This window comes from Dermacentor albipictus, chromosome 9 (genome assembly GCF_038994185.2).
Source record: "Dermacentor albipictus isolate Rhodes 1998 colony chromosome 9, USDA_Dalb.pri_finalv2, whole genome shotgun sequence".
Taxonomy (NCBI): Eukaryota; Metazoa; Arthropoda; class Arachnida; order Ixodida; family Ixodidae; genus Dermacentor; species Dermacentor albipictus.
The window spans coordinates 82,406,428-82,434,159 of record NC_091829.1 but is presented as its reverse complement, the minus strand read 5'-3'; the positions used below and the strand labels follow the sequence as shown (position 1 = coordinate 82,434,159).

Sequence of the window (27,732 nt, the reverse complement as noted above, 5' to 3'; positions counted from 1 at the left end):
ACCACAGAGCAGTCGGTGGCGGCCACCGTCATGTTCCCAGGCGGCAGGACACCGGCAAAGGTGCCGTCGTCGAGGCTAGACTTTATGTGCGTGCAAGAATGCCACGGCTTTGGGCGTCCACCCTCCTAGTCCTTGAGCCTGTTGGGTGCGTGACTGCAGAAGTAGAAGCCGTAACTGAGGGAGGCTCCTTCGGGATCTGCGAAGCCTGTGCAACCGACTCGGAAGGTGGTTTTCACGGCTACGCCTTTCTTCGGATTCACCTGGCAGTGACCTTTCGTCGGTGGGAGGTCACTCTGCTCCCTCAAACCCTGGCCCTCGAAAAGCTCGTGCGTGAGAACGAAATGGACCTCCGCCTGGGGCCTCTGGTTCCATGCGCTCGCCGTGATGCTGCAGTGACACGTTAAAATTAAATCAAATATTGGCTCGTATAGCTTGCAAGGTATCGGATAAATTCTGCAATTAATCTCAATCTTTCGCTCTTGTTTCACATGCTCACCCCGTGTAACTGAGGCCCTTACCTCCCGCATGGCACGCGCATCCCATGCATGCGCGCTCAGTTGACAGGATGCCAGGTCGTTCTTGTTGAGTTTGTTTGCTCGGAAAGGACCTGAGCAACTGTTGTACTTGTTTTTGTACTTAGTTTGAGCATTTTCCAATTGTCTGTGCATCCGTGTGCATGACCCATTGATACTGACTCTTCAATCACTTGTTACAATGGCAGATGTTTCTGTGAGGAAGTTAAAGAATTTTAATAATCGCCTGTGGCAGATAGCACAATTGACGTGCTTGAGCTGGTACATTCGAAGAGGTGGACATTACTTGCGCGATAAATCAAAATATGTAATCAACTAATTACCAAAACTGTGCAATAATATTTTTTTTCTTATTATATTACGGAACACATTGAAATTTTCGAAATGTAGTCGGTAAGATTGCAAGGCTTGTTTACTTGAAAAGAACTCTGTGGATGTCACCATTTTGTCTTTTTTGATGTAGGTTGTCTTGCATATGACAACCTGTAGGACAATTGAAACGCTCACATGTTTTAATGCTGTCATGTACCGGATCCGTCACCGAGGTTATATGGCTGGAGGTGATTCCAGTCAGTCCCACCATTCCTAAGCTACTTCCTCACGATACATGCACCATCTATTCGTAGCAATCCATATCACTCGCGCTATTATGCTGCAAGCACCGCACACATTTATTTATTTATTATTTTAAAATACTGCCAGCTGCTTTTTAGCAGCCAAAGCAGGAGTGGTACATAGAAAATACAAAGGGATACTGTACAAGCAAAAAATGTCAAAATAAAATTCGAACACAACAAGCTCACACACAGTGCTTCACAGATCATACTTGTACGCTACTGCGCAGAACAATATCTCTGAAACTAATGACATGAGTTGAATAAAAATTCGGTACGAAAGGAATTGCGTGCTTCGCTCACAACTGAGAAATAGCCGTTAAGAAAGAGTCAACAGTACGTTTTTTCGTTACCTCTTGTGGAAGCCTGTTCCATTCTCTTATCGTTCTAGGAAAAAATGAAAATTGATAAGCGATAGTTCTAGCCTGGGGTACAATAAGGGTAAGTTCGTGCTTTCCGCGGGTACTTCTACACGTGTTAAACTGTAAGTATTCGTCAAAATTCATTTTAGTTTGGCCGTTCACTATCGTGTAAAGCATCTTCAGACGGTGTAGCTTACGGCGTTCCTCCAGTGTTGGAAGGCCAGACCTTGAACGGAGATCAGATAGTGATACTTGTCTTCCGTAGGCATTAAAAATAAACCTGAGTGCTTTTTTTTGTACTTTTTCCAGCCTATCTGTATCAGTTTTAGTGTGCAGGTCCCAAACGACATCACCATATTCAAGTAGAGGACGCACCAGTGAAGTATAACCAACTAGTTTCGTCTTGCTTGTACAGTGCTTCAGACGTTGCCGCAGTAACCAAAGTCTTTTTGAGGCTGTCGAAACTATCTTTTTAATGTGCGCACTCCATCTTAAATCGCGAGATATTTCAATGCCCAGATATTTAAATGTATGAACAAGAGTAACGCCAACGTCGTTAATTTTGTATGCATGCGATAGTGGACTCTTCTTTTTTGTTACGGTCATTTGGGAGCACTTAGGGATATTTAGGCTCATTTTCCAGGTCTGGCACCAGTTAGCAATTGACGTTAGAGAATTACTTAAGAGTAATTGATCATCTTTAGTTTGAATGGCATGATAAACAACACAGTCATCCGCGAAAAATCGGCATTGTAGAGCAGTGTCAAGTGAGAGATCATTGAGATAAACAAGAAAAAGTAATGGTCCAAGGACGGACCCTTGAGGTACGCCTGAAAGGACTGGAAGCATTGATGATTTAGAGTCACCTATTTGAACATATTGTTGGCGTTGCGTTAGGTAAGAGTCGAGCCACCTCAGAATACGCTCATTTCTAAAGAGATGCTTTAGTTTTAATATCATTTTGGAATGCGACACGCGGTCAAAGGCTTTTTCGAAGTCTAGAAAGATTATGTCGACCTGGCCACTGTTATCAAGAACTGCAAACAAATCATTAGTAATATGGAGTAACTGTGTCACTGTTGAAAGGCCACGCCTGAATCCGTGTTGACTGTTCATGAAGAAATTGTTGCCTTCTAGGAAGCTGCTTAAATGTTTGAAAAGAAAATGTTCTAGTGCCTTGCTAGCTGTGCACAACAACAACACCGGGCGATAGTTAGTTACTGTGAGCTTATCGCCAGTCTTGTGTATTGGTACAATTTTGCCTATTTTCCAGTCGGAAGGAACTTCTCCTTTCTCCAAACTTTTGCTAAAAATGACATAAAGATACTTGGCACACTCCGCGTATCGAAACAAAAATGCATTGGGGATTTCGTCGGGTCCCGAAGATTTCCTAATGTCTAAGCTAAGCAATGCTGAAAAAATACCTTCTTCTGTGATTATTAGCTCTGGAAGTTCATACATAGTTGCGTGGCTGAAATCTATATTGTTATCGGCACTGCGCAGAAAAACGGATGAAAAATAGTCGTTGTATGCCGTTGCTATACAAGTTGGGTCAATGACGTCCTTATCGTGTATTTTCAATTTGTTAACTGGTTCCTTCTTTTGCGTCAAGTGAAGCCAAAACTTTCTCGGATCGCTGGAAAGGAAGTTGTGCATTTTAACGTTAAAAAAAGTGAATCTCGACGATTTTATTTTCGAACGCAAGTCCGATCGCAGCTCAGCCAAGGTGCCGCTATCTCTCTGGTTTATAGACGATAATCGTTTTACGCGCCGCTTTATATGAATGATTTCGCGCGTTATCCAGGGGCTTCGACGTTTGCTATTATGTTTTTTCGGGATATATTTGTTCATGCAATGACGCACCGAACATTTGAAGTGTTGCCACAAAATATTAACCGTTGTAAAGTTTCTGTGGCACTGTAAAAAGAAATCATAGTCTAGTTCTAAGAAGTCTAATATGCTGATATCATCTGCATTATTAAAATCATAGTAGGGTCTTGGCTTTTTGCGCTCAGCTTTACGCCACAGTTGGCTTTTAAAGAGGACAGAGAAATGGTCCGATATACCGGACACTATATCGACAGTATAACCTAGTTGACTGACATTTTCGGATATGAAGACGAGGTCGAGAATCGAACTCGATACGGCAGTCTGGCGCGTTGGGGTATGCACTACCTGGTGTAGATCGAACGCATATGCGATGTCTAGCAACAGATCCGCGTGATGGCATGTTGAAGTAGCACACATCAAGTCCCAGTCTATATTAGCCATGTTGAAGCCGCCACTCATTATAACGCAACTGTAGCGCTTTTTGTTGTCGTATAGAAAGTCGTGTAGAGCCTCCAGCACAGAAATATCAGCATTGGGTGGCCTATAGACAGCTCCGATAAGTGCGTTTTGGCCAGAAAGTTTGGCAGCTATCCACACCATTTCAATCTGCTTATGGTGTGGGACCAGCGTATACTGAGTGCCTTTCTTTATCAGAAGTGCCACACTTCCCCCTTTTGAATAGCGATCATAACGGATGATTTCATGCGTGACAGGTACAACATCTGCATCATCTATGCTATCGTGAAGGCAAGTCTCTGTTACCACGGTGATGTCAGGATCGTAAGCAATGAGTAAACCTTCTAGATCGTCGCTTTTATTTACAATGCTTCTAGCGTTGAGATTCATTAAGGATAAAGCTCTTCGGTTGTGAGGAACTGTCGGCTGAGGAGGGGGGTTGTTTGGATTGCATTGTTGGGTGCAGTCATCCCAAGAGCGTGGTCATTGCCTAGTAGACTGAACAAGTTCGTTCCGCGCCTCATTCCAAAAGGAAAGGGTCCCATTGATTCTAACCTTGTCGAAAACAAGGATGACGTTATCCCCATTGGACCTGTTTACTTTGGTACTTGCTCAAAGCTTCTTGCGGATAGACTGTACCCTAGGCGAAAAGTCTTCCGAAATACTGAATTCCGAATCTCGCAATTTAGCACAGCTTTTCAAAATCCTAAGTTTGTCTCTCCCATCAACAAGCTTCAGAATAACTGGACGACACTTATTCTTTGTTGGCTTACCGATTCTGTGGATTCGTTCAATGCCCACGTTGGGCAGCTTCAACAGGTCGTCAAGGATATCTTTCGATACTGTCCGCTCAAGAGAGGCAATATCCTCCCCTTTTGCTTCCTTTACTCCAAAAATGATGAGGTTACTGCGTCTGCTTCGGTTCTCGAGGTCGTCAATCTTCAAAAGTAAGCTATCGACTGTCACTTGCAAGGCATCAACTTTACTCGTATATTCGGTGACCGTTGAAGCTATGTTATCCAATTTCATGTCAATGGCGTTCAATTTGTCGGCAGACTCTTTAAGTTTACTGTTCGTTGTTTGCTTGAGGTCTCGTATGTCGTCGAGTATGATTTTAAGAATGTCATCAGTAAAAGGACCCGGATTAGATTCAATGTCCCCACAACATGGTAACAGATTAACAAAACAGTGATACATCATCAATGTAAGATCAAAAATGGACCGTAAGATCATGTAAGATCAAATGGACACGAAATGTAAGATCATGTAAGATCAAATGGACACCTCAAGCAACAGCAGGTGTATTTCCGTTATTCAATAACAGCGATATTTCCCTAAATGTAAAATAACTGCGAGCGTGGCAGCGAGCGTGAGCTGCGACGATACCACTAGGCGCTGGAATCTAAAGTTCTTCGATTCAATACATTTTTTTTCTGTTGGAAACACCATCAAGTTTACAATTAAGGTGAAACCGTGATTGTGTGCTGTGCATGGTGTAATAAGCTGTTTTGTGGCGTTGCATGACCGTTCACAGTATAGATATAAAGCCAACAGGCAGGCGTCAATGAATCGAAGGTGACAAAACTGGACGAAACTGCTAAGGCGTACTAAAGGCGCTAGCAGCGTTAAATGCTTGACGTGTAGATGTGTGCTACACTCACCGATAACTTTGTGTCATCTATTTATTCACCTTACAACTACCAGTGCAGATGAGCTGCCGAAATTGCATATCTGCGACAAGCATTCTGGCAACGTTTGACAACGCTTTAGCTTCATCGAAACAGCGCATATTCCGCGTAATCCGCGCATCTTGAACGTGTGGTGGTTTCGACTTTGCCCAGAAACGAAACAGACAGGCAGAAGGATAAGTCAAATCTAACATTCAGTGATCTTTTCACCTTATTTTATCATTGCAAACAAGTTGTTTGTCTTCTCTTCCTCTTCTCCGCCGTAAGCTCACCCGGATGAGAACGCGGGACTTTACTTTGGGGAGCACTCTTACTTGCGCTTGCTTTGCCTCCGCGCACACGAGTTCCTTTATTCATTGCCGCAGAAAGTACAGCCCATGATTGAGTTTAGCGCAACGCTCAAAGGAAGGCGAATTTCAACACAAATCTCATTAGCAACAATAATTCCTTGTCAAGTGGGCTCACTTGTGCGGTCCGGACCTGGTGATGTACCCGGCTGGCATCAGCAGCACGGCCCCGCGCTGCTCGGCGAGGCAGCCAGGTGGCACGCGGTGCACGCCTGCGTCCTGAGCCGTTGGTCCACGTATTTGCCACGTGACCAGAGGGTAGCTGGTGTTCCACAACTTCGTGCGCTGTGGCCGGGCCTCCACCACCAGGTCCTCGCTGCTCAGAACGCCGAACTCGGAGCACGGGCAGGACAGCGCCATCTATGAAGCACGTCGTAAACAGGTAAATAAATTCCCGTTAGCAGTAATTTAAAAATATTGAAGCTGTTTTTGTAAACCTCGTCGGGATTCCGTGACCATGGATGTTGCATCGTGGCTGTTCTCTAGCCAAATAGGCATTCGCACCCTAACGTGCTCGCCTTCTATGTGACGCATGAAAACTAGTTTGCATAACTAGGAGCGTGAGCTTATAGTAATGTCATTTCTTGTGAATAATTCAGTGCTTTTGCAGAGTAGCGGTTGAGCCGTCGTGTCCTTTGCCCATGGCGTTGAAATGCAACTAATGGCGACATTTTTGTTTTTTTCCGTATTTTATTCGAGCGTGATGTTCCAGCAATAGCCCAGTTGTCAGCTCCCAACTACTTATAGTGCCGTACAAAAACTGGCTGCCACTTAACAGCGTCGCCAGTGCCAGGCGGTATGAGGACTAAGCACCGGGCGCCAGCGTAAAACGCTGAGGATGTGTTCGCACCATGTCGTCCCGATCTCCGGGAACGCGCACGCGGATTGTGGCGCTGTCGTTGTCGCTATCACTGCTCACGCGGAGCGTGAAGTTGAGTATTTGAGTCGAGCCATACTGCAGCTCGTCCGTGATCTCGATAACCTGCGGAGATACAGAAAGCTTGCTTATACTTGTTTATTCCACAAAACATGTGCCTACGAATTTATGGCATGTGCACTGTAACAGTTGTACTCGCTTGGAGTCACAGAGTGAGTGCTCTGAACATTGCCTACTTTCTTGCTAAAATCACAATAATGGGCAGGTCCAAGCATCGAACAAAGAAAGCACGTTCAAAAAACAGAGTTCACAATCTCGAGCAAAAAAGGTGCGTCTATAGTACGTGTTTTAAGCATTCGTTCTTAATGTAAACATTCTTGCCACCTAAAAACACGTTTTCGTATGTTTTTTTATCTACATAGCACATCGTGACTATCATATAATCGCCCACAGTTTCTCTCTGTCTCTCTCAAAAAAAAGAAAACATGTCATTGCTGTAGCCAGATTGCGAAATCGTTAGCCAATGGTCTAAATGCAGAATAAGTATGAACTGCTATACTAGCAGTGCAAACAACAGGTAACTTCTGTGTTCTTGTATCATTTGATATAGTTAAAGATGGTCAAAAGTACAGGTTCGAGAATGACGTGTGCGTGCTGCCATTTAGTTGCTATTCACATGCTACTGCTCTCAGATTGCAAGAGGATTCCCCCAATCTGTTAATCTGTACTTCAAGTCTCGAAAGAAGCAAGAATTTACTTTCTTCATATTCTACGTTCCGGCGTTCTCACCAATAGCGTTAAAGCGCGAAATATGTGAGAATGCTGTACGGAGCTGGACTGGACCAATTTCGTCCTTCCCGCTGCTCATGCCGGCCACAAATTTCTAGAGAACGATATCAATTTTTTTCGCCATAGACATAGAACATGCGATACAAACACCCGGAAAAGATCGCTTTCTTGTCTATGTGCTTAGCAATGGACTGTGCATATTTACTGTAAACTTGTGGCCATCCCCTTTGTTAGACAGTAACAATTACTAGTAACTGCATGGTGCGCGTGCAGCACATTCGACGTGAACATCTTGGAGCCCTATGAGCGTCGTCTCAGTTAAAAGGACGCTAAAGAAATGAATTCGGAACAGTTGGATAGTTTGCTAGTTTCGTCTTAGGAGTCGTCATCGTTTCCTATGTAATTAAATATAAAATTGCCGCCGATGGTTCCATTGCTGTGCGGCACTTTGAACCACCCGCGCCAAAACGGATGAGTTGAGGCAACCTCCACGTGAGCAGCTAGTATACCGCCATATTTGAATAAGTCAATGCTGACGTCACGTATGAGAGGGAATAGAGTTCACAACAAATGGCGCCACTGCGATGTTTCACTTTTTTATTTTCGCGCTCTCTTTTCATTACGAAACACGAATTCGTTATTACAGAACTAAATCCGATGTTTGAATCTAGCTCGACTTAATATTATCCTTATGTGGCTACTTCAACAGCAAGACCGCCCGCTTTAAGACAGCAGCTACCTCCTGGTCCAGTCGCTTCTTGATGAATGCTTGGTATAGGGATTCATTCTTGCCGCATTGGTCGCAGCTCCAACTAAATGCCAGTGCTTGACCGGGCTTCTCTAGGTGTCGAGAACCACTGCCGTCTGGAAGGAACAAAGCGGAACCTGTGAATTCATGGTTTACAACAAAGCAGCAAATTGATATGCAGCACAGAAGTGTTGGCAAACAATTAGTACACGCACTGACCACTGTTGTCCAGGCATGTGTAGTCGTACTCTCGTTCCCGCACGGTTTTTACATACGTATGCTCACTTGCTTGCGTGCGAGTGTGAGAGCACGTCGACCTGCCCATATGGCAGGTTTCTTTTTGTTTCTCACACCCTGATGTCGATGAGACATAAAACAATGTAAATCAAATTCTAATTTACGTTTCCTTCGTACTTGTTAAAAAAACTTTAATGAAGGCTTCTTAATAGCCATGTTGCTTTTGTTTCTTTCAAATCACAAAATGAAAGTAGTAGAAAGGAATTCATGAACTTACCGTATCATATATATTTATCGTGCCGCATCATAACGCATATAGGACATTTCTCTGTGTGTGTGTGTGGGTACGTGCATGCATGCGTGCGTGCGCATGTATGTGTGTGAATCTGGCAATCTCCAATTACCAATGTCTTGAGCTAGCTGATTCCAACTTGCGCCTGCAATTTTCCAAAGCTTGCCTCAATATTCTCAGAAATAAATATTGTCTGAAAAATTCCCATTTGGGGGCACATAACCGTATGTTAAATGCAGGCGCATCAAAAAACTGCGAATTCGTTTAATAGAACAAATTCTAAAAGACACCCTTCGAAGTTTTCCAAGAGTAAATTGCGAAAACAAACTTACTCTAGCTGTATTACAAGCACCCCTGGATGATAATGCAACAACATTTACTTCAACACGGCAAGTGTAAGAGGCGTTTATCTGCTCTCGTTTTGATTCCGGCTAGGAGCCCTTGGGTCCTATATATATTGGCATCTTCAGCTTGTCTGTTTACTTGTAGTTGCACGTCGCTGTCTGGAGCTGAGCACCGCTGTATCGCCCTGCTCCGCGTTCGTATATGTGTCCTTTGGCCCCAGCAGTATGTTGGCGAAAGCCAAGATTATGTGTGTGGTCCGTCCGCTGATTACACTCATTACATTTATCTGAATAGAGTTCTGGGTAATACTGATGATAACCGATCGGATTTGGGAAGCTGTTTGTAGTAGGCGCCATGTTGTCGCCTGCTGTTTAGTCAATGAGGAGCGCGGTGGGAGGGCGGGTAATACTGACTTCCTGAACTGTAGTGTTTGGTGATTCGATTACATTTGGCCAAGCGGTCTCTCTCCGCACTCGGGACCCGCGTTCGGTGTGTGCAGTTTCGTTGCCCGCGAGGGAGATCCCGGGCGTCCATATGATATGAACATCACGCTCCCCGCGAAAGTTAGGATGCTTAACGCCTCTTTCGAGACCCCTGTTTTAGCGAAGTTATGAAGCGTTGTTTTAGAGTCACTGGTAACTACGCTGGCCGTTGTGCAGGCGAGCGCCAGCGTAGTAATCCCTGCATTAAAAAAAAAATGAAGCAGAAATTTCTTGGTAGTAAACGACATGTGGCCATGGTATTTGCACAAGAAATCACTGTCCATGTCATCCTGATATTTTTTGAGTTTCCTGAAAATTTTGAATTCGCCCCAATATTTACAATGCCGATATCGCAACATTGCGGCTTGGGATTACATGAAACTACGGCGAAAACTTTTTTTACCGCAAGGGTCAATTCGCACGCAGGAAGCAGCCAGTGAGAAGCCGTTGCTGCATTCAAACCGATTTCTGGCCCCATTCGCTTGCGGCTCGACTTTCAATCGCTTCACTTTTTGGGGTGTACAACGGTGACGCGTTTATAAGAGGAGCCACAAGCAGACGTGTTCCCCATGGCGCCGCATTGTGTATCGCGTATATTTCATCGCGTGCGCTGACTACACACGCCTCGTTTCGAGTCACTCGCTGAGGACCAGCGTCTCGACGTCGGACAGGGCGACCAGCGGCGCGCCGTCGATGGAGGCGTGCAGGGCGCTGCTGCTCGCTGTCAGGTAGCCGACGGCCAGAGCCTCGATCAGCACGTCTGTCTTGCCGCGCCACATCTGGCGCAGCACCACCTTGGCCGTCTCGCCCTGGCGCAGGCAGCTGCGACGCAGAAGAGAAACGTCTTCAACCAATGAGGCGGTGCTGCGGGGTCGCCGAACACCCGTGTCCATGGTATACGACATCGAGATAACCTTCGTATGATTGTCGTGCTGAACAACGTGTTTCGCGCGCTGAACCGAGCTTCAGACGCTTCGTTGTAAGCGTCCTACAAGGCCGAGGAGGACACGATGAGTATCAGTTATCGGTGTAAATTTCTCAGTGTTTTTTGCATGCCCCGCGTGTCAGCTCCATCTGAAGCGAACGAAAGGGCAGAGCAGTCGAGAGTGGCGTTGTTTGTGAACAGAAAATGTTGGCGCGTTGTGCTGGATTTGCGGTGATTGGGTAATAGTGCAAGGAGAAAAAAAGAGGCGTGAGAAATGAGGCAGCATGCTTCGTGCGATTACAAGAGCTAATGCAGTTTCGAATGAAGTGCACACATGGTCACGTGATAACCGTTGTACAATCAATTCGGAAAAGGCTTTAGTGGTTTTGTTTCACACTAAGAACAAGAAAATTACTTTCCTGGAAGATTTAGTAACGAACCACGCTAAAATTGAGCTTGAAAATATGCTAAAATATTTAGGTGCATTTTTTTATCTAACCATGACCCGGCATAGCCAAATTTTCTTGCTAGTAAGTTTTCACAAACCGCTGGAATCCCTTATTTTCTAAACTGCCTTCTTCGTTTTAATAAATACTTAATATTGAATTCACGTTTTTCTGAGCCATTTAAGTTATTGTTCCTTCGTCTGGGGTAGGACTTCTGAAACAAATATAAACAAATTGCACATTCTGCAAAAGAAGGCTCTTCGCGCCATTTGCAACAAACCATGGGATTTGTCTTCAGACGCTTTATTTCATAGTTGAAGACACCGAAAGTAAAGGCCCATTTAAAGTATCGTTTAGTACTTGTGTACAAAAAATGTGCGGAAGAATGTAAAAACTACATCACTCGTGTGGCTAACTTGAAGCAACACAAAGCTCTCTATAATACAAGAAATCCAGAGTATCGGCAAGTACCAGAACTGCGAACTAAATATGGATCCCAAATATTGGTGCTGCTGAAAAAAAAAAGCAATGCCCGCACGCACCAAGAAAAATGCCGCCTCAAGGCCCAGAGGCGTGTGCATGCAGCTGTGCGGGAAAAGGAGGCAATACAAGCGCAACAGGACTGAAGCGTTCGACCCCGTTCACGCTCTCTAGGATGCTCTACGTTTGTGTGCTGCGCAAAATGTGACATTATCGCAAATTTTGGGTGAAGCGTTTCCCTCTACCTCTCTTCAAGCACCTCAGTCTTCCCCAAACTGCGCTCAACACTCGCGCGGCTACCATAGCTGAAAACCATGCGAAAAAAAAAACGCGCTTCTTGCAAACCACGCAGCATTTGCATGGCCGGCCGTCTTTGACAAGCACCTGACATGCTCGCCCTTCAGCAGTTATCACTACAGCTGGGATCAGCATGATCGAATTGACTGAATCTACGGCTCCTCTTTTGTCTCCCCAATCGGCGGCGAGCGGTATTCCGAAAAAAGAACAAACAGATCCGAGACCCACTCGCTCCATGGCACGAAAATGTTGCTGCTCTCTGGCTTTCGCGGGGCGCTTTCCGACTCCAACACGTGTTCCCCGCTGATGTGGACGTGCTGTACTCGCCGAGTGAAACGCCTCAATTCGAGGCTAACCAGTACGCATACTTTCATTTTGCACCGTTTGCAGTTCGTGCGATATCGGCGCAATTTCGGCTCGTTCACTTGGATCGCAGTCCGCGTCATGTTAGGCACCATATACTTAGCGACAGGGCATATGACTCTCGACTAACTGCACGTACGAAGTGTTCAACCTTACAGTTACCACATCGAGTCCCATTCCAGTGAGCACTGTTTGTTTACTCCAAAAATTATAGGCGAAAAACCCCGCAGGCTACGTAACGCCCAGTGTACAGCGGCTGTCTTCTAAGCGAACTGGCGATATGGTGGAATTCCGCGCTACTCCGGTGCCGTCTGTCCAAAAACTCCCGTGTACAGAAGTCGTTCAAAGAGTTGAACCACCACTGGCACTCTCTAAAACAGCCTGCAGTTTCAATGAACCAAAACAAGGTTATGATGATGTGCACGAACGCATAGGCTACGTTTTTATGACGAAGCTGTATATGCATAGACGATTCGTCCATCCATCTCTCACCTGTACGCCGAAAACTCTTCCGGCGCATCCCCACGCGCATGCGCGAAAACAACAAGAGCGAGCAAGGCGCGCGATTGGCTGCGCCCGTAGTGACATCGTTGATCTCCGTCGCAGCCGAGCGCGCACGCTGCCGGCCCCGAATTGAGTAGACCACGCGCCATACTTACTCCTGAGGAGCAGGCAGCTTTCCATCAGCAAGCTTCAGCTTCAGCATCAGCTTTCCTCGGCACCTTAACAGGGTTACCAAAAAGGACGTGTATCCCCTACCTCGGATTGACGACGCCCTTGACTGCCTCCACGGTGCTCGCTATTTCTCCTCTATTGACCTTCGCTCCGGCTATTGGCAGATTGCCGTGGACGATCTCGACCGCGAGAAGACTGCCTTTGTAACACCCGACGGTCTTTATCAATTCAAGGTGATGCCGTTCGGCCTCTGTAACGCTCCTGCCACTTTTGAACGCATGATGGACACCCTTCTTCACGGTTTCAAATGGTCCACGTGCTTCTGCTACTTGGACGACGTGATCGTATTCTCCCCAACGTTCGCTACGCCCCTCGAGCGCCTCTCAACAGTCCTGGACGTTTTTCGGCGAGCCGGTCTGCAACTCAACGCATCGAAGTGCCAATTCGGCCGCCGCCAGATTACCGTCCTTGGACATCTCGTTGACGCGGACGGAGTGCAACCGTACCCAGGCAAGATCCATGCTGTTACGCACTTCCCTGTTCCGAAGTGTGTCAAGGATGTGCGCAGCTTCATCGGCCTTTGTTCGTACTTCCACCGTTTCGTGAGGAAATTTGCCGCCATAGCACGACCACTAACCGACCTTTTGAAAAAAGACGCTCCTTTCCAGTGGGGCGATAACGAGGCCTCTGCATTCTCTCATCTAATCGACATTCTCACAACGCCTCCCGTTCTGGCCCATTTCGATCCTTCTGCGCCTACCGAAGTCGGTACTGATGCCAGCGGTCCCGGAATTAGAGCAGTACTGGCACAACGCCAGCGTGGCCACGACCGTGTTATCCCTTATGCCAGCAGGCTCCTCTCACCCGCGGAGCGCAACTATTCCATCGCTGAGCGAGAGTGTCTGGCCCTAGTTCGGGCGGTTGCGAAATTCCGCCCATACTTATATGGCCGACCCTTCTCCGTTGTCACAGACCATCACGCGCTTTGCTGGTTATGCTCACTGAAAGATCCTACAGGAAGACTTGGTCACTGGGCCTTACGCCTCCAAAAATATTCGTATACTGTCACCTATAATTCTGGCCGACTACACAAGGACGCTGACTGCCTGTCTCGCTACCCGGTCGACGAGCCTGGCGACGCCGACAGTAGTAGCGCCAACGGCATTTTCTCTGTGTCTGCCTTCGCTAACATCGCCGATGAGCAGTACCGAGACCTATCGCTGCGAGCACTTATCGAGCGACTGCGCTCTACACCTGCCGACGCATCCGTTCGCCGATATTTCCTCCAGGGCGGCATTCTGTATCGAAGGAACTTCCTCCCTGACGGCTCTGATCTTCTTCTTGTCGAGCCAAAACAGCTACGACAGACTGTGCTCTTTGAGATGCATGAAGCACCCACTGCAAGACATCTTGGGGTAACCCGCGCGTACGACCGCGCCCGCCGCCGCTTCTATTGGCCTGGTCTCGTTCGCTCCGTTCGAAGCTATGTTGCTGCCTGTGATCCCTGCCAGCGTCGGAAAACACCTCAGATGCTACCTGCCGGTCATCTCCAGCCGATCACCGTCGCTGTGGAACCGTTCTTTCGTGTTGGATTAGACCTGCTCGGTCCCTTTCCCACGTCATCCTCCGGGAACAAATAAGTAGCCGTCGTGACTGATTACGCCACCCGATTCGCTACCACTCGGGCTCTCCCTACCAGTTGCGCCACTGACGTCGCGGACTTTCTCTTGGGTGACATTATCTTGCTTCATGGCGCCCCGCGACAGCTGCTTACTGACCATGGTCGAAACTTGCTCTCGAAAGTTATCGCTGACATTGTGCGTTCCTGTTCCATTCAACACAAACTGACTACCTCATACCATCCTCAAACCAATGGCCTGACACAACGGTTAAACTGTACTCTTATGCTGTCCAAGTACGTTTCCAAAGACCACCACGACTGGGATATTGCCGGTCCTTACGTAACATTTGCGAACAATTCTTCCCGGCACGACACCGCCGGATTTTCTCCATTTTATCTACTGTACGGTCGCGACCCTACCTTGCCCCTGGACACGGCACTTCCTCCTCCTGCGATCTAAACAAGCGAGTATGCGCGTGACGCCATCGCCCTCGCCGACCATGCACGCCAGCTTGCCCGTGCTCGACTGACGGCCTCACAGACCACTCAGCAGTGTCAGTACAACGCCCGCCATCGTGACGTACAGTTCTCGCCTGTTGCGCTCGTGCTCCTGTGGTCGCCCTCTCGTCACGTCGGACTTTCAGAGAAGCTCCTTTCGCGATACACAGGGCCCTACCGCGTGCTGCGCCAGGTGACGCCTGTGACTTACGAAATTGCTCCTGTGGGTTCAACCTCGTCCTCTCCTCTGGCATCTAGTGATGTCGTGCATGTCAGTAGGCTCAAGGCCTACTACACTGCTTCCAAGTCCGATCTTTAGTCGCTCCGGGACGGCGCTTTTGCAGCCGGGGGTAGTGATACGGCACAATATGTGCGATCACGAAAGGCCAGCAGTGTGAAGACGACGACGACGATTTAGAAGCTAGCGCGGGCTGTTGCCTCTTGGCCAAGCGCAGCGTATTTTCCTTGTAAATATATTTGTACATAGCTTGTCGTCTGCGTCTTCCTACGTAACAATATAATGGGGACGCTCCCATGTAAGCCGCGATGACTTCCACTTCACCGCTTTCGTCATGCTCGGTGCTTCGCAATGAAACTTTTGGTCCAAGTAGCATGACGGCTCAAGGTAGAGTACACAGGCCCGCTATCCAGAAGGCGTTGGCTGATCACCAAGAGAGTGCAGTCGAAATATTTAAGTGCTCCGACACTCCTCTGACTTCCCTAGCGCGAGGCGTGACGCGAATAGAGTGACGCGCGCACTGAGAATACGTCTCATTTTCATCCCAGCTAGCTTGGGAAGACGTTGTCTTTGTCGACTTCAAAATATAGTGGTTGAATCGCCTTGGCGCTGGCAGCGCTGGGTTTGCACGGGAGACGGAGCCTACGCAGAGTGCACGTAATTGGGCTTACCTCTTGTTTACAGTGACCTTGTAGGTGCAGTCGGGCGGCGAATTCCCCTGCGCGCACGACTCGGGTGGACCCGTGCTGCCGCTGCATTGGACTACCGGCGCTTGACCCTGGTCGCGCCCGTAGAGCACCACAAACTGCACGTCGGTGCGCGCCACCAGTGGTCGGCTGCAGTGCCCGGACACTCCCGAGCGCACCCAGACGACCGCGGGTCGCTGTGCGCTCACCGGGAGCGGACGTCCACACGGGCCCAGGCCGTCCACCTGCCACCGCGCGCGGACGTGGACCCAATTTCATCAACTCTCAAGTAATGTTTGACGTTAGCCTTTCTTAGTTTTCGTACGCGTACACTACGCGGGCCTTTTCCTCCCTCGTAAGCTTACCAGGCATGATACAGCAGCACCACGTTGTTCATAGACGTAGCATTAGTAACACCTTACATCACTGTCCTTTACACCACAGATTCTTGCAAATACCTCGCTGGTGGGCATTTCTTCCCTGTAGATTCCTTTGAGAGGAGCAAGTGTTTGATCATTCACTACTTCTCTGAACAAGCACATATTACGGCACGTTTGTATTCGGTAAAGTTTCACTGAATGGCGGTGGTAGTGATTTCTCTTTGTGGAGGTCTTGCATACCTTAAGCTTTGATTTGTTGGCTTCTTTCGGCCTTCCAACACACTCATAACACATTTTGCAACGGCGTTGCAATCCCCAACGGGTGACCGGCGGGAAGCCATTCTAACGTGCCATGGTAAGAAAATTAAGGTGTGCTCTCCAAGCCAGCCGGGCATGAGCGATGGCGGTGTTCAGCAGCGGCTTTGGCGGCCCATATTCAGCCTTCTATGAATTATGGGCTGAGTACATGCAGTGCACCGCTTGACAAGTCGTGGTATGGTGCCGCAAAACGGAGCTCTGCATTCCTCGGATTTGCCCAGCGCTGCAAACGACCGCCTCTAAAAATTATTCTCGGCAACAATTACTTTGACATCCTTTGATTGTTTTGTCGGCTAAGCATTGTGATGACACTGTTGAAACCTTTTTTACTGGGGCCTGTATGTCGCCTTACACGCGCGCTGAACAATGGTCAGTTGGGAAGTTGCGTAGTAACAACCCTTGTCCAATTTTACTGCGCTCCGCGAAATCAATTTGTACGGTCTGAAGGCTTTGCAATAACCATTACGCTGCCACAAGCTCTGAGCTTCCCCTTGCAGATTTCGCATTGGCAAAACATTTTCCTATATTCTGAATTATCTTGCGTTCTTCGTACTCCAATGAAATTTTTGCTTTATCTTCCAGTAGGTCATCCGTAATCCGCCAGAATTACCGGATTCCGGAGAATCGAGATACAGCTTTAAAACATTCTGCTGCATCCGTCTTGTCGATGGTGTATCTTGACTTAACTTGCGTCGCGTACGTGCAAAACAAGGACAGGAATTCACCGACGATGAAAGATACTCCCTAATGCAAAATTTGAGCGCAACTCCACGCGTGTTTTCATTTCGCGATACATTGACTGGCGCGAAAAAATCTGTCTAGTGTGACACCTTGCAAACGGAGCAAAGTGTCATGTGACTGCCTCGCTAATCGGCAGATCGCGAGAGGCAGCGCGGAGACTACGCGTTGGCGCGATTCACAGCAGCCGCTGCCGACAGACCTCCGAGGCCAAGACGCGCTATCCTGGCGACATCTCGTTGACATCGTCGTCCCACTACGTTTTTCTTCTCGCCCTTCCGCCTTAACCTCCTCCTCCACTTCCCTCCCTCCTCACGGTTTCGCTGTGCCCTCCTCCTCCGCTTTCCGCCTCGCGTCTTTCATCCCCCGCTACACTCCGCGTTCGATTTTTCATCTTTTGCCGTGCTCGTTCACTCGGTTACGCCGGCGCTCGCCGCAGGAACGGGCGCCCAAGAGTTGCATTCTAAAAAGAGACAGAGGTAAATATGCGCGTTTCCCAATCGCTTTCTTCGCCCTCGTTTTTTCTGTCTGTGTGCGTCACATATCTAAAGCGAAGATGTACCGATTCGTTGAAACTGTCCCACTTGTTTCAAAAGTATGTCGTCCATGCCGTGTCACGACAAACGGGTCACACACCTGTCCCTGATCTAGTTCCTAATTAGCAGTATTGGCAGCGCGTCTGCCTTTGGTATTTCTAGCTTGGCCTTTGAGCAACATTGAAAATCAAAGCTTGGTTATCTGTGTGAAGACTCATGTGCTTAGTTCAATGATTTGTTTGAAATACCGAAGGGTCAATAAAACTGCCTATGTCCTTTATATGTAATCGTTGAGTGGTTGACTTCTGCCTCGGTGAATGTGTAGTTCTAATAATAGATTGCCACGTTGAGTGTTCTTTTCAGATGCCCACTTTTGTGTGGATCATGTAGTGCTGCGCCAGTACAATAAAGGAAAGCGTAGGTGTTTAGCTCAAACGGCTGTGTAAATTCCGATGTTGCGAGCAAAGTGCCTGATGATATAATTTTAGTGGGTTCTTGGTGTTATCTAGTTTCTTGTTTTATCAATAACGTTAGGAATGTGTTTTTTATAAGTGTCGTAATATGTCCAGGACGACATCAGTATAAGCTTTAGTTGTTAGTCTGAGTTTGTCCAGGGTCTTTTTCTTCTCGTGTTTACCGCAGTTCATTTTTTACTATTTGAGTTCCTTAGCAGCTCTGTGTACGTGTAGCTCACTCTCCCCCACCCTCAAGAAGTCGCAGTAGGAGAGTAAGCTGTTGCGTAGTCTGTGGTAAAGCAAGTTGAAGTGTTAAAAAAATTTCACATTATCGCGCGAAAGGCGGAGCTTTGTTATCGATAGTGAAATCCTTAGACAACTATACCAAACTAATGTTACCAGATTTATGGGTCCTGCAAAGTGCAGTAATCATTCGCTAACTAATGAAATTTCCAAGCATTTTGTCATGCGCGTGCAGCAGGCACGTACCCAGGATGTCTACACGTACTGCTCCCACCGATAAAAGTTAGAAAAACACCTACATAAGCACCGCAGAGAAGTGGCTACGTTACGGGGCTCGAATAATAGCCGTAGAAGCGTCATTCAGAGCACACGGAATTGTCCTCCACTTCCGGCGGCGTTTCCTCGGCTTACTTTTTAAATAAAGAGATATTGATGCATAAATATTTTCATAAACAACGGTTAAATTTTTAATTTTCGCTCTTCCTTCCTGTTTGGCTGTTGCCTTGACTTTCTCCCTAAGTTGATCGCTCATTTCTCAAATCCTCGCGACTCTTGTTTCCAGTAGACAATATTGCACGAAAAGAGCTGTACAATTACGGAAAAACCAGATGAGTTAACGGGTGATATTCATATTGCCTATGAGATTAAGGGTTATTGCAGGGTTTGATGATGGACGCTGTCTCGCATTATTTTATTTTCCACCTTATGGAACCCATATTCCGGGTATATGATTCCGGGGATCTGTCAGCGTCGCGGTGAGCCCTCACCCGAGGAAATAATGAAACAAAAAGAATAGTTAAACGCAATCGGCATTTTCTCTGGCCGCAACTCGTTCCACGTGTATACAGACCAGCTCACACCGAGCTGAATCTCTTTCCTGGTCCTTGGATCAGTCTAGACGAAGGAGGTTGAACTAACGAAGCAACAATGATGCGCGTGACCGTTGAATAGACGGTGACAACTGAATGCATCTCGAGTCAATCGCGCGGGCACCGAATTGATGGGGAAACTGGCGTTCACATCTCATGAGACGCCCATACCTACCGCCATCCGAAAGGAGTGAAAAAGACAGCAAAATATTGACCGCCGAATAGCTGTCAAATGTCAACAATGATTTGGCGGCGCCTTAGGAATGTGTGTGAGAAGTGCTGGCGTGGGCGGGGGGGAGGGCGGGCGGTGTTGTGCGTCCTAAATTCGGGGGAGGGCCGCCGCGTGCCCCTCCTTGGGTAGGTGCCTGGCGTAAAGTCAAACTTCATGAAATCTAAATCTTTGACTGCGCGAGCAGTGGTTGTCACAACCTTGGGATGATGGAGACTGGTTGCAGAGAGAAGTGCTGGCTTCTGCTTGCCGCTTGCTTCGCGGTGTTTCCGGAACATGCGGCAATGCAGCCTCGAATACGAGACGCTCGTCAAGGCAGTGCGCATAAAGCCAGCCGCCACCTCGGCTCACCCCCACGCTTTCCTCCTGCCGCAGATAATCTACAGGACGCGCCTGGGGGGGAGGGGGGGGGCACCTATGTGTTCCGCCGTGCGGACAGCCACGCGCAGCCACGGCCGGCCTGCAGGAGCAGACGTGCACTCGCCTCCTTTATTGCGTGCTTTATCACGTGACCTCCGGCATAAGGTAAAGGTCCGTTCACATATATCGCGAAGGCGAGGCCGAAAAGTAGTTTGCACGATAGCTGGGCGACTATCATCTCGCGGGGCAAAGCACCAGTTGACGGAAATTACACATCCGTTACGTCGCTTGTAGAAACATGTGTATAAGTATGGAGAATGTCAATAGAATAGGAAAATTTCAAGTCACTGGTTGTTCTCTTCCACCCCGGGAAAATTAGAAATATGTATCTGTGCTCGCTTTCCGCGGTTTGCTCGTGGCAATGCTTACTGAGATGAGATGGTGTTACGGTATTTAATATCATGATGCCACCAGAATTCCTTTATGCACAGCAGCTGAAAGCGATCGTAATATCTTTGATGGGAGCCTTAAGATAGCAGCCAGTTCAGTTGTGCTAGCGAGTGAAGTGGCAGGGGTATCTGCTGTTGGTTCTTAGAAGTAGGGGTGTGAAAGACGAAGTAGCGTTCTTGGCAGTTTTCGTGACGTTACGTCACAGACAGGGCGAAGTGGGTCTGACACTCAGTTTCTTGACCAATCGTGGAGCGGTAATGGAAAAAAAGGAATACAAGCAAATCGGAATACCCTTACGTCATAGCGCCCCTAATTGCTCACTTGAAGCCGAGGCCTGCACTGGTGCGCCTCGTCGACAACGGTGACCTTGGTAACGCTGACTCGTTCGATGTCGCGGCTTGTCCGATTCTGCAGGGCCGCCGTGAGGTAGTAGTCGCCCGAAAACGCGTACGTGTGGTTCAGTGTCCGGCTGAGGTAGTTCCTTTCCGTGTCGTTGAAGACCTTCGATAGTCGTACCTGCACCAGCATGCGCTTGAAAGTAGATGCCTGGATGTGCCTGCGTCTTTTCTATCTCGCGGCAGGCTTATTCGACTAGAATTACTCATAAGCTAACCGACAAAGTAGCTGGCTTTTCTATTTGAACACAGGTCGGTTAAGGATGTAAGTCTTCGCCGAGAGGAAATAGCATTAGTGCAAAGAATGAAGGTTGCTGCAAATTTAAGCACCCCGTAATAGTAGGCGCCACCGGTTGATTGAGGTGAATGTTTCTCGACAACTAATAATCAGTCTTCATAGTATGCTCCGATCTTATAAGAGCACCCTCCCATTTTATACCAAACTTATCAATTAGAACAAAATAAATAAATAAACGAGCAATATATGTGCAGGTCCATGAACTGATAAGATGTAGGCGAAGGACTGCGCCATGTTATTAGAGAACACAAAGTCATTTGAGAACCTTAACGTTGACGCACATTTGACACAAGAATAAAAGCTCAAGCCTCGCAAGCAGCACTTCTCCTGGCTTCAAGGACATCAGGCCATACCTGTCACCTTGTGAGACAACAACATATGCTATGTAGCCAATTTTCGGTGACTCTGGTAGCAGCCAGTGACAGCCTAAGAACGCACAAGAAGCCTGTCCCCCGGAAGTGTGCTGCCAGTCCTATACGGGAGTTTTCCCTAGACGTAGGGATGTTAAGTATTCAGGACAAACGTTTTTATGTATATAAATATAGTGAAAATTTATGACGAAAAGGAAAACAGGCCTTTAAGCTTGAGCGTAGCGGCTTCATTAGTTAAGTTCATTAAAAACGAGCTTGCCAATAAATTTGAACCAAGCTTTCGCAGTCTATCTGCATAACGAACAAGTCAAAGGCGACCTCCTCTAGGTTGCCTTTGACGAAGATAGGTCCTATCGAAATGTCAGCCAGCCTTTCTGAGGCATCTTATCCCAGTTTATAACCTTGACACCACAGCGTGCTATTCACTCTGTCAGCCCGTTGGCTTGATTAGGGAAATATAAAGTATTCCTCAATCCGATCCAGTGAGAAACTGGCTTCAGAGGTTTGCAGCAAGGCCCCTGGATGTGTGCTGCACCCTCTGTGCGTGCCTTCGCGAACAGGGAAAATGGGTCCCCCACAGGTCGCCGTACGGGCATGAGGAGGCACGCTCTGAGAGGCCCAGCAACAACGAGCGCCCCCCCCCCCCCTCCCGGCGGTCACTCAGCAACAGCGCATAGATTATAGGGATTAATTACGTTTGCATCAGCATGTATTTACATTGTTCAGGGAATAGTGAAAAATGGATTAGAGAACTATCAACTTCACGCATGTCGCTCACCACACTAACAAGCATAATTTTTGTTTAGGCAGTTGGTATTAAGCTAGTTGGTGGTTTTGATTCACACATAAGCTAAGATCACGAGACTTTGCTGTGCACGAACATTGATAGTAAGTTATAGAATTGGCACTCGCCCCGTCGTAGGTGTGCATGTCTACTGTTCGCGGCCGTGTATTTCCTATAACATACTCTGAGTTCTCTCGACGAAAAAAAAAACGCACCTAACGAAAGAAGTAAAAAATCCTCTCATATACGGTTGCGTCGTTGGAATCTCAGGAATTCCATCATCACCCTGGCTTCCCGACACATAACGGCACCTAAGCAATGCAAATGTGCTTGTACGAGAAAAAATCAGATGAGGAGATTCATTGGTGAATGTCTATACAAGTTCCCTTTGACGAGCCGCTGCAATCTTGACTTGTCTGTAAATACTGTTGAGCTGCTAGACTTTCGGTAGCTTCACAGGTCCAATTACGCAGCAATAAGAGGCAGACCCCCTCTATTGATATTTATGGGTCACAATTATCGGTGGAACACACTAATGTGTAACAGTACACCAACAAAATAAAAATGTCGACCTGTGCCAGGAGAAGTCAACAGTATGTCGTCAAGACAAAACCCAAAGAATATGTGCAGAAACCATCAAGCTTATTGTCGATGTAAACGAACCACCGAATGCCAATATTTGCGTCCAGCGCCGCGTTTCACTGAACGCCGAAACAGTTCTTTCTCTTCGCACAAAACCTGCGTCGTCTTTTACAAATCTTCTTGGGTGTGCACGTATTTGGGGATGGAAGGGGGACCATGTTATAGCTCTTAAAAGAAATTTCAAAGCTTTGCACGACCTGTTTTTGTAGTGTGTACGAGCGATAAAGGTCTGGCGAAGTGTACGGCAAGGCAACGCGAAGCTTCTAGAGCACTGAGTGGTGGCACAAGCGATGGCGAAACGCCGCTTCTCCACCGCCTCCCCACCGCCACCCTTTCTTCCCACTGCGGTTTCTCCAGCGACTGCCTTCCTCCTTTCCCGTCATCTCTGCTACCGCAGGAGAGGAAGGCTGTGATGAGCGAAAGTGCGCAAACGACCGGACAAGACGTGACGTCACCTCGACCTCCATTCCGATTGGGTGACCTGACTCCACCTTGTACCATGAGGGTGAAATGCTTTCAGTTGTCCTCGCCTCAACTTTCAGCCGTTGCTTGTGACCTCATCTCGACCGCATCTCGGACTTGAATTCGCGTCTCAAAAGTCAACCTCGTTTTGTGAGTTCCAAGTCGGGTACCGAATGTCGAATGTACTAGTTTCACCTGACAAGTTAATCCGCCTTTCTTCATTCCCCAATAGGCCGTGGGCTATCTTGACCAATGCGCATTTATTCAATGACTCTGTGTGTGGCAAGCTTAAACCTTCGTAAACATGCTCTGATGCCTCTGACACGGCTTAAAACGATACCTGTGAATGATGCCAATGAAATTAACACATGGCTTCGCGTATCTAGCAGGTATGATCAGTAATGGATCAAAGGTCAAAGAGTAATAAAGGTATTTCATAACTACAGAAGTGGCACACAGACTCTCGCCGGATTGAGGCTCACAACATCCATAACATGCACACAATTCTCAGCTTAGTAAGGGTTGTGCTCCTGCGTGATTTTTGAGCTTTTTGTGCAAGGGCAATGCCAAGAACCTCTGCCATGTGTCTATTTCTGTTATCTTCACCCGTAGGGGATCCTCTGGATTATGCGTTTTTCCGCTAAATAAGGCTTGAAGGTAATTCTTCTTTCCTTCACATTCTTTTCCTTATGGTTGCCAGTATGCTGTCTATATTATTTTACTCGCACACATCTAATGCTCACTTTTTGCTTTTCGGTATGCGCGCATTGACGCGACTATCTAAAAGAGCGGAACCCGCGTAAGGTAGGGACCTTTTTTTTTTCAGGAAGGACGCAACGCGTTTGACAGGAATATTCGACGATCGGTGCTTACAGCGGGATAGGACTCCTTCCGAGATGCATCTCGATTCCACAGCTTCAGCCGCCTCACGGGAAACACGGCAACTATTCAATAGGGGCGGAATGCAGAAACAATCGACCCCCGTTCTTTTTTTGCACGCTAAATAATTCTGTGGATTTAATGTTAATTCGGATCCCTCAACTATGACGGCTCTCATAACCCATCATGATGTTTCGGGGTGTTGAACCCCGCAATTTATACTTTAAATATTCAATAGCTTAGATTGAGTTTTAACACCAAAAAGACAGGAGTAGGAGCTTACGTTGAAGTCCTTTCCCGGAACGTTTTCGTAAGCAGATGGCCCAGGAACAGCGAGGACATCTCCCCAGGTGTAGTACACATCGTAGAACGATATATCGACGTACTGAGGCTGCGCCAACATGATTGCCTCGAACCTGTCGATGCGGGCTCTGATAGGCGCCTGCTGGAACCTGCAGTGGCGCCGGCTTGATATAAACGTACATCACCAGAAAATTGTTCTCTCTTACAACAATCACACATAGCTAACTGGTACGAATTCCGACCGACGGAAAGGAGACAGGGCCATCTGTACACAATAGATACTTATAATTTAGTAACAAAGAAATACAGAACAACATTACAAGACGAACACTGCACACATGTTACAAAGATTAAAAAAATTGAAGCTCCTGTTTGTGTTGAACTTTATTGAAAGGGGGAAATGAAAAGGGGGATGTGGCTGAGGGATCCGGCTCAAGTAAGGCCCTGGGCCTGCTTGGCCTTCTCCGCCCAGTCCACTAGTTCAAGCTGTCGGTCGACGTCCCCGGAACTGAGCCAGGCTGTCCAGTCAGTCCCGCTGCTGATGGGGGGATGAGGAAACGGGAGCGAGGTGCATTCCCACATTATGTGTGTGAGTGTCCCTGTTTGTGAACAGAGCCTACATTGGTTGCTTTCCTTGCCCCCTGTGTTTCTGTTAATGTACTTTGCGTGAGAGTATGTGTTTCTCTGGAGTCTCCCAAACGTGACTGCTTGCGTTTTATCGAGTTGCTTCACCAGTGGTGGCAGCGCCCGACGCCTCAAGCGATACCTATGGGCTATTTCATGTTGTGTCCCGCCGTGTTCCTCGTGTCTCTCCTCCTCAATCACGCTGTCCACATCCGCGGACGACTCTCGGCGCGCGAGATCTCGAGCCAAACTGTGAGCCGACGCGTTGCCGGGCACAGCCGCGTGAGCGGGGGTCCACACGAGGGTTTTCAAGCCGCTGAGAGGGCGCCGCGTGAGGACATGGTACGCCTGTTTGGAAATTCTATCGCAGACGAAATTGCCGATGGCCTGCTTGCTATCGCTTACGAGGGTATTCGCTTCCGCATGCATCCTCATGGCAATCGCCATTTCCTCCGCTTCGAGCATTCGGCCAGCCGTGACTGTTGTGTGTTCTATCAATCCTCCGTTGGGATCCGCTACCACCGTGGTCATGAGGTTGCAGCGAGGGTGTCTCGCTGCGTCTGTGCAGACCACTCCACCTTGCGAGCCGTATCGTCGCCAAATGGCTTCACTACCGGCCTGCCGATGGCCCTAATGGAACTTGCGCCAATGTTGCGGTTTAGAGGCGGGGCATAAATACCCCCTGAGGTTTCGCGGAATCGTCGTGTACTCTGCAACTTCGGGAATTGCCTCGAGACTGATCCTCCGGAGGACTGTACTGCCAGCCGGGGACGAGCTCCTAAACAATATACGCAGTCCTATTCGGGTCGAAATTATTGACCACTCATACGTTAGTATGGCCTTAGGGTAGCCCACGGGTTTTCTACTTATATTACTGCAGTAGTAAAAGACAAGGACATACCCTCCGTAGCACATGCCGTTGGGAGGTGAGTGCGAACGTGTTTAGACCCTTGACTGGCTTTCGTGGACAATGACTGGCAGCGAGAACCCCGCAGAATGTCACGATACACCGGCATCAGGAGGGCACCATGGCCGGTGTCCTGTCTGTGGGTCCCATATCCGGGACAACTCTTGTAAGCCATTCGTCTCTGTCTTCTGAGCGCAGCTGAAGACTAACCCGCTCTAGAACAAATCCCGCGTCACGTACTGCCGATCTTTTGCCCTCCCTTTCTCTCTCTCTCTCTCGACCTCTCTCTCTTTGTCTTTTTTTTTATTCCTGAACATACATTTCCCATGCCTTTTGCGTCTTTCACTTCATATAGAAGTGCTCTCGGAGCGTACGTTTTCTATCGATACCGGTTTGGGCCTCGTACTTCGTCTTATTCGGCTTCTTCCGCACTCACGATTCAGTTCGCCCCCTGCATCCAAACTGTCAGCACCACTCGACAATACCGAATTGCGCGATGTGAGGAATTCGATCATGAGCGGCGTGACCGCATTCTGGTTGGGGTAGGACCCGCGAGAGTTCGTGTTCGGTGCTATGTCCGTTGAAAACTCCACGTTAATTTGTTATATGATAATATAATTTGGAGTCCTACGCTACGATGTCTCTAATCTTCGTTTTTGAAGCATTGGGACGCAAATTCCCCACAATTTCAGGTGCTATAGGAGCTAAACAACTGCCCCATTTTCATTTTAATTTTGAGATGATTCATTAAAAGGGGTGACATTGTTGACGTAAATATAGCGATGACTACAACAGGCAACCAGTAACCTCTAACAATAATTATTTGCATATAAACCTAGTTTGCGCTTATGTTTATTCACGTGGACAGTTAATTTCGAGAAGCTCTATAAACGTGAGTGATCTATTGTGGTTAAAAAAGGAATCACGCTGCAATTTGTATCCTCAGCGAAATTCGCTCTATCACTGTTGATCAGTTCAAGCTTTGCCCATGCTGTAAACATCCTTCTCGTTGCAAAGGTAATTTAGACGTAAATCTACAAATAAGCAATCTTGGTTTGTTTGCTGAGCTGACTGGTGTATTGTATGGCAATAATGAAGATATTCATGAACACAATAGATCAGACCATAAAAACCTAGGTCGAGATTTCGTGGCAACGCCACTTTTGCAGGTTCCCTCGACCGTTTGGACAAAGCTAAGAGGGTTCCATGGCAAACGACGCCGGAAACATGTGGCCTATAAGAACGTCTTTGCGATGTCCAACTTAGATACCCATTATGCCGTGCTTTTCGCTCCTAAGTAAAGAGCTCCTTACGTACCTACATGCAGCCTGCCGCTGCAGTGCAAATGAACTACGACGTGAAATCAACTAACCTCTCGGCGGGCACAATTTGGAAGGCGTCGTCGTTGCTGCTCCATCGACTGCCGTCGTAGTCGCAGGTGTAGGCGAACTCGAACTGCGTCCCGTCGCACCCGTGTCGTAGCACCGGGGCAGGCCGGAACCGCGACGCCCTCGCGTGACTGCCGCGAATCGGGTGTGACACGTTGGTCGTCTCCAGCGTCCACACGACCGCGGCTGGCCAGCACACCACGGCGAGCCAAAGGACCGTTGGGCTCCAGCGCATTTCTTTGCTTGCTCGTTCGATTGCTCGCGTGCTCCCA

At 47.9% G+C, this 27,732-nt stretch overlaps 1 protein-coding gene across 2 annotated transcripts; it reads right to left on the bottom strand.

Moving 5' to 3' along the window:
* Positions 1 to 125: 125 nt before the first annotated feature.
* Positions 126 to 27,732, bottom strand: LOC135914999 (uncharacterized). Of its 2 annotated transcripts, XM_065447935.1 has the most exons (9): positions 27,445 to 27,732; positions 24,522 to 24,690; positions 20,729 to 20,923; positions 15,815 to 16,074; positions 10,244 to 10,422; positions 8,236 to 8,360; positions 6,681 to 6,812; positions 5,949 to 6,190; positions 126 to 387 (listed from the first exon to the last, which is right to left on the bottom strand). In XM_065447935.1, the coding sequence occupies exons 1-9, from the start codon at positions 27,693 to 27,695 to the stop codon at positions 126 to 128; spliced, it is 1,815 nt and encodes a 604-aa protein (XP_065304007.1). In that variant the 5' UTR covers positions 27,696 to 27,732. The 2 variants fall into 2 exon arrangements, with proteins under 2 accessions (XP_065304007.1, XP_065304008.1); XM_065447936.1 differs by lacking the exon at positions 6,681 to 6,812.

Excerpts from the sequence above, each read along its gene's own strand:
- LOC135914999 (XM_065447935.1), bottom strand. The coding sequence starts at position 27,695 with ATGCGCTGGAGCCCAACGGTCCTTTGGCTCGCCGTGGTGTGCTGGCCA. Across the intron at positions 16,075-20,728 it reads AGTGCAGGCCTCGGCTTCAA|GTGGACGGCCTGGGCCCGTG; the intron begins GTGAGCAATTAG and ends GCGCGGTGGCAG. Across the intron at positions 6,813-8,235 it reads AGAAGCGACTGGACCAGGAG|GTTATCGAGATCACGGACGA; the intron begins GTAGCTGCTGTC and ends GTATCTCCGCAG.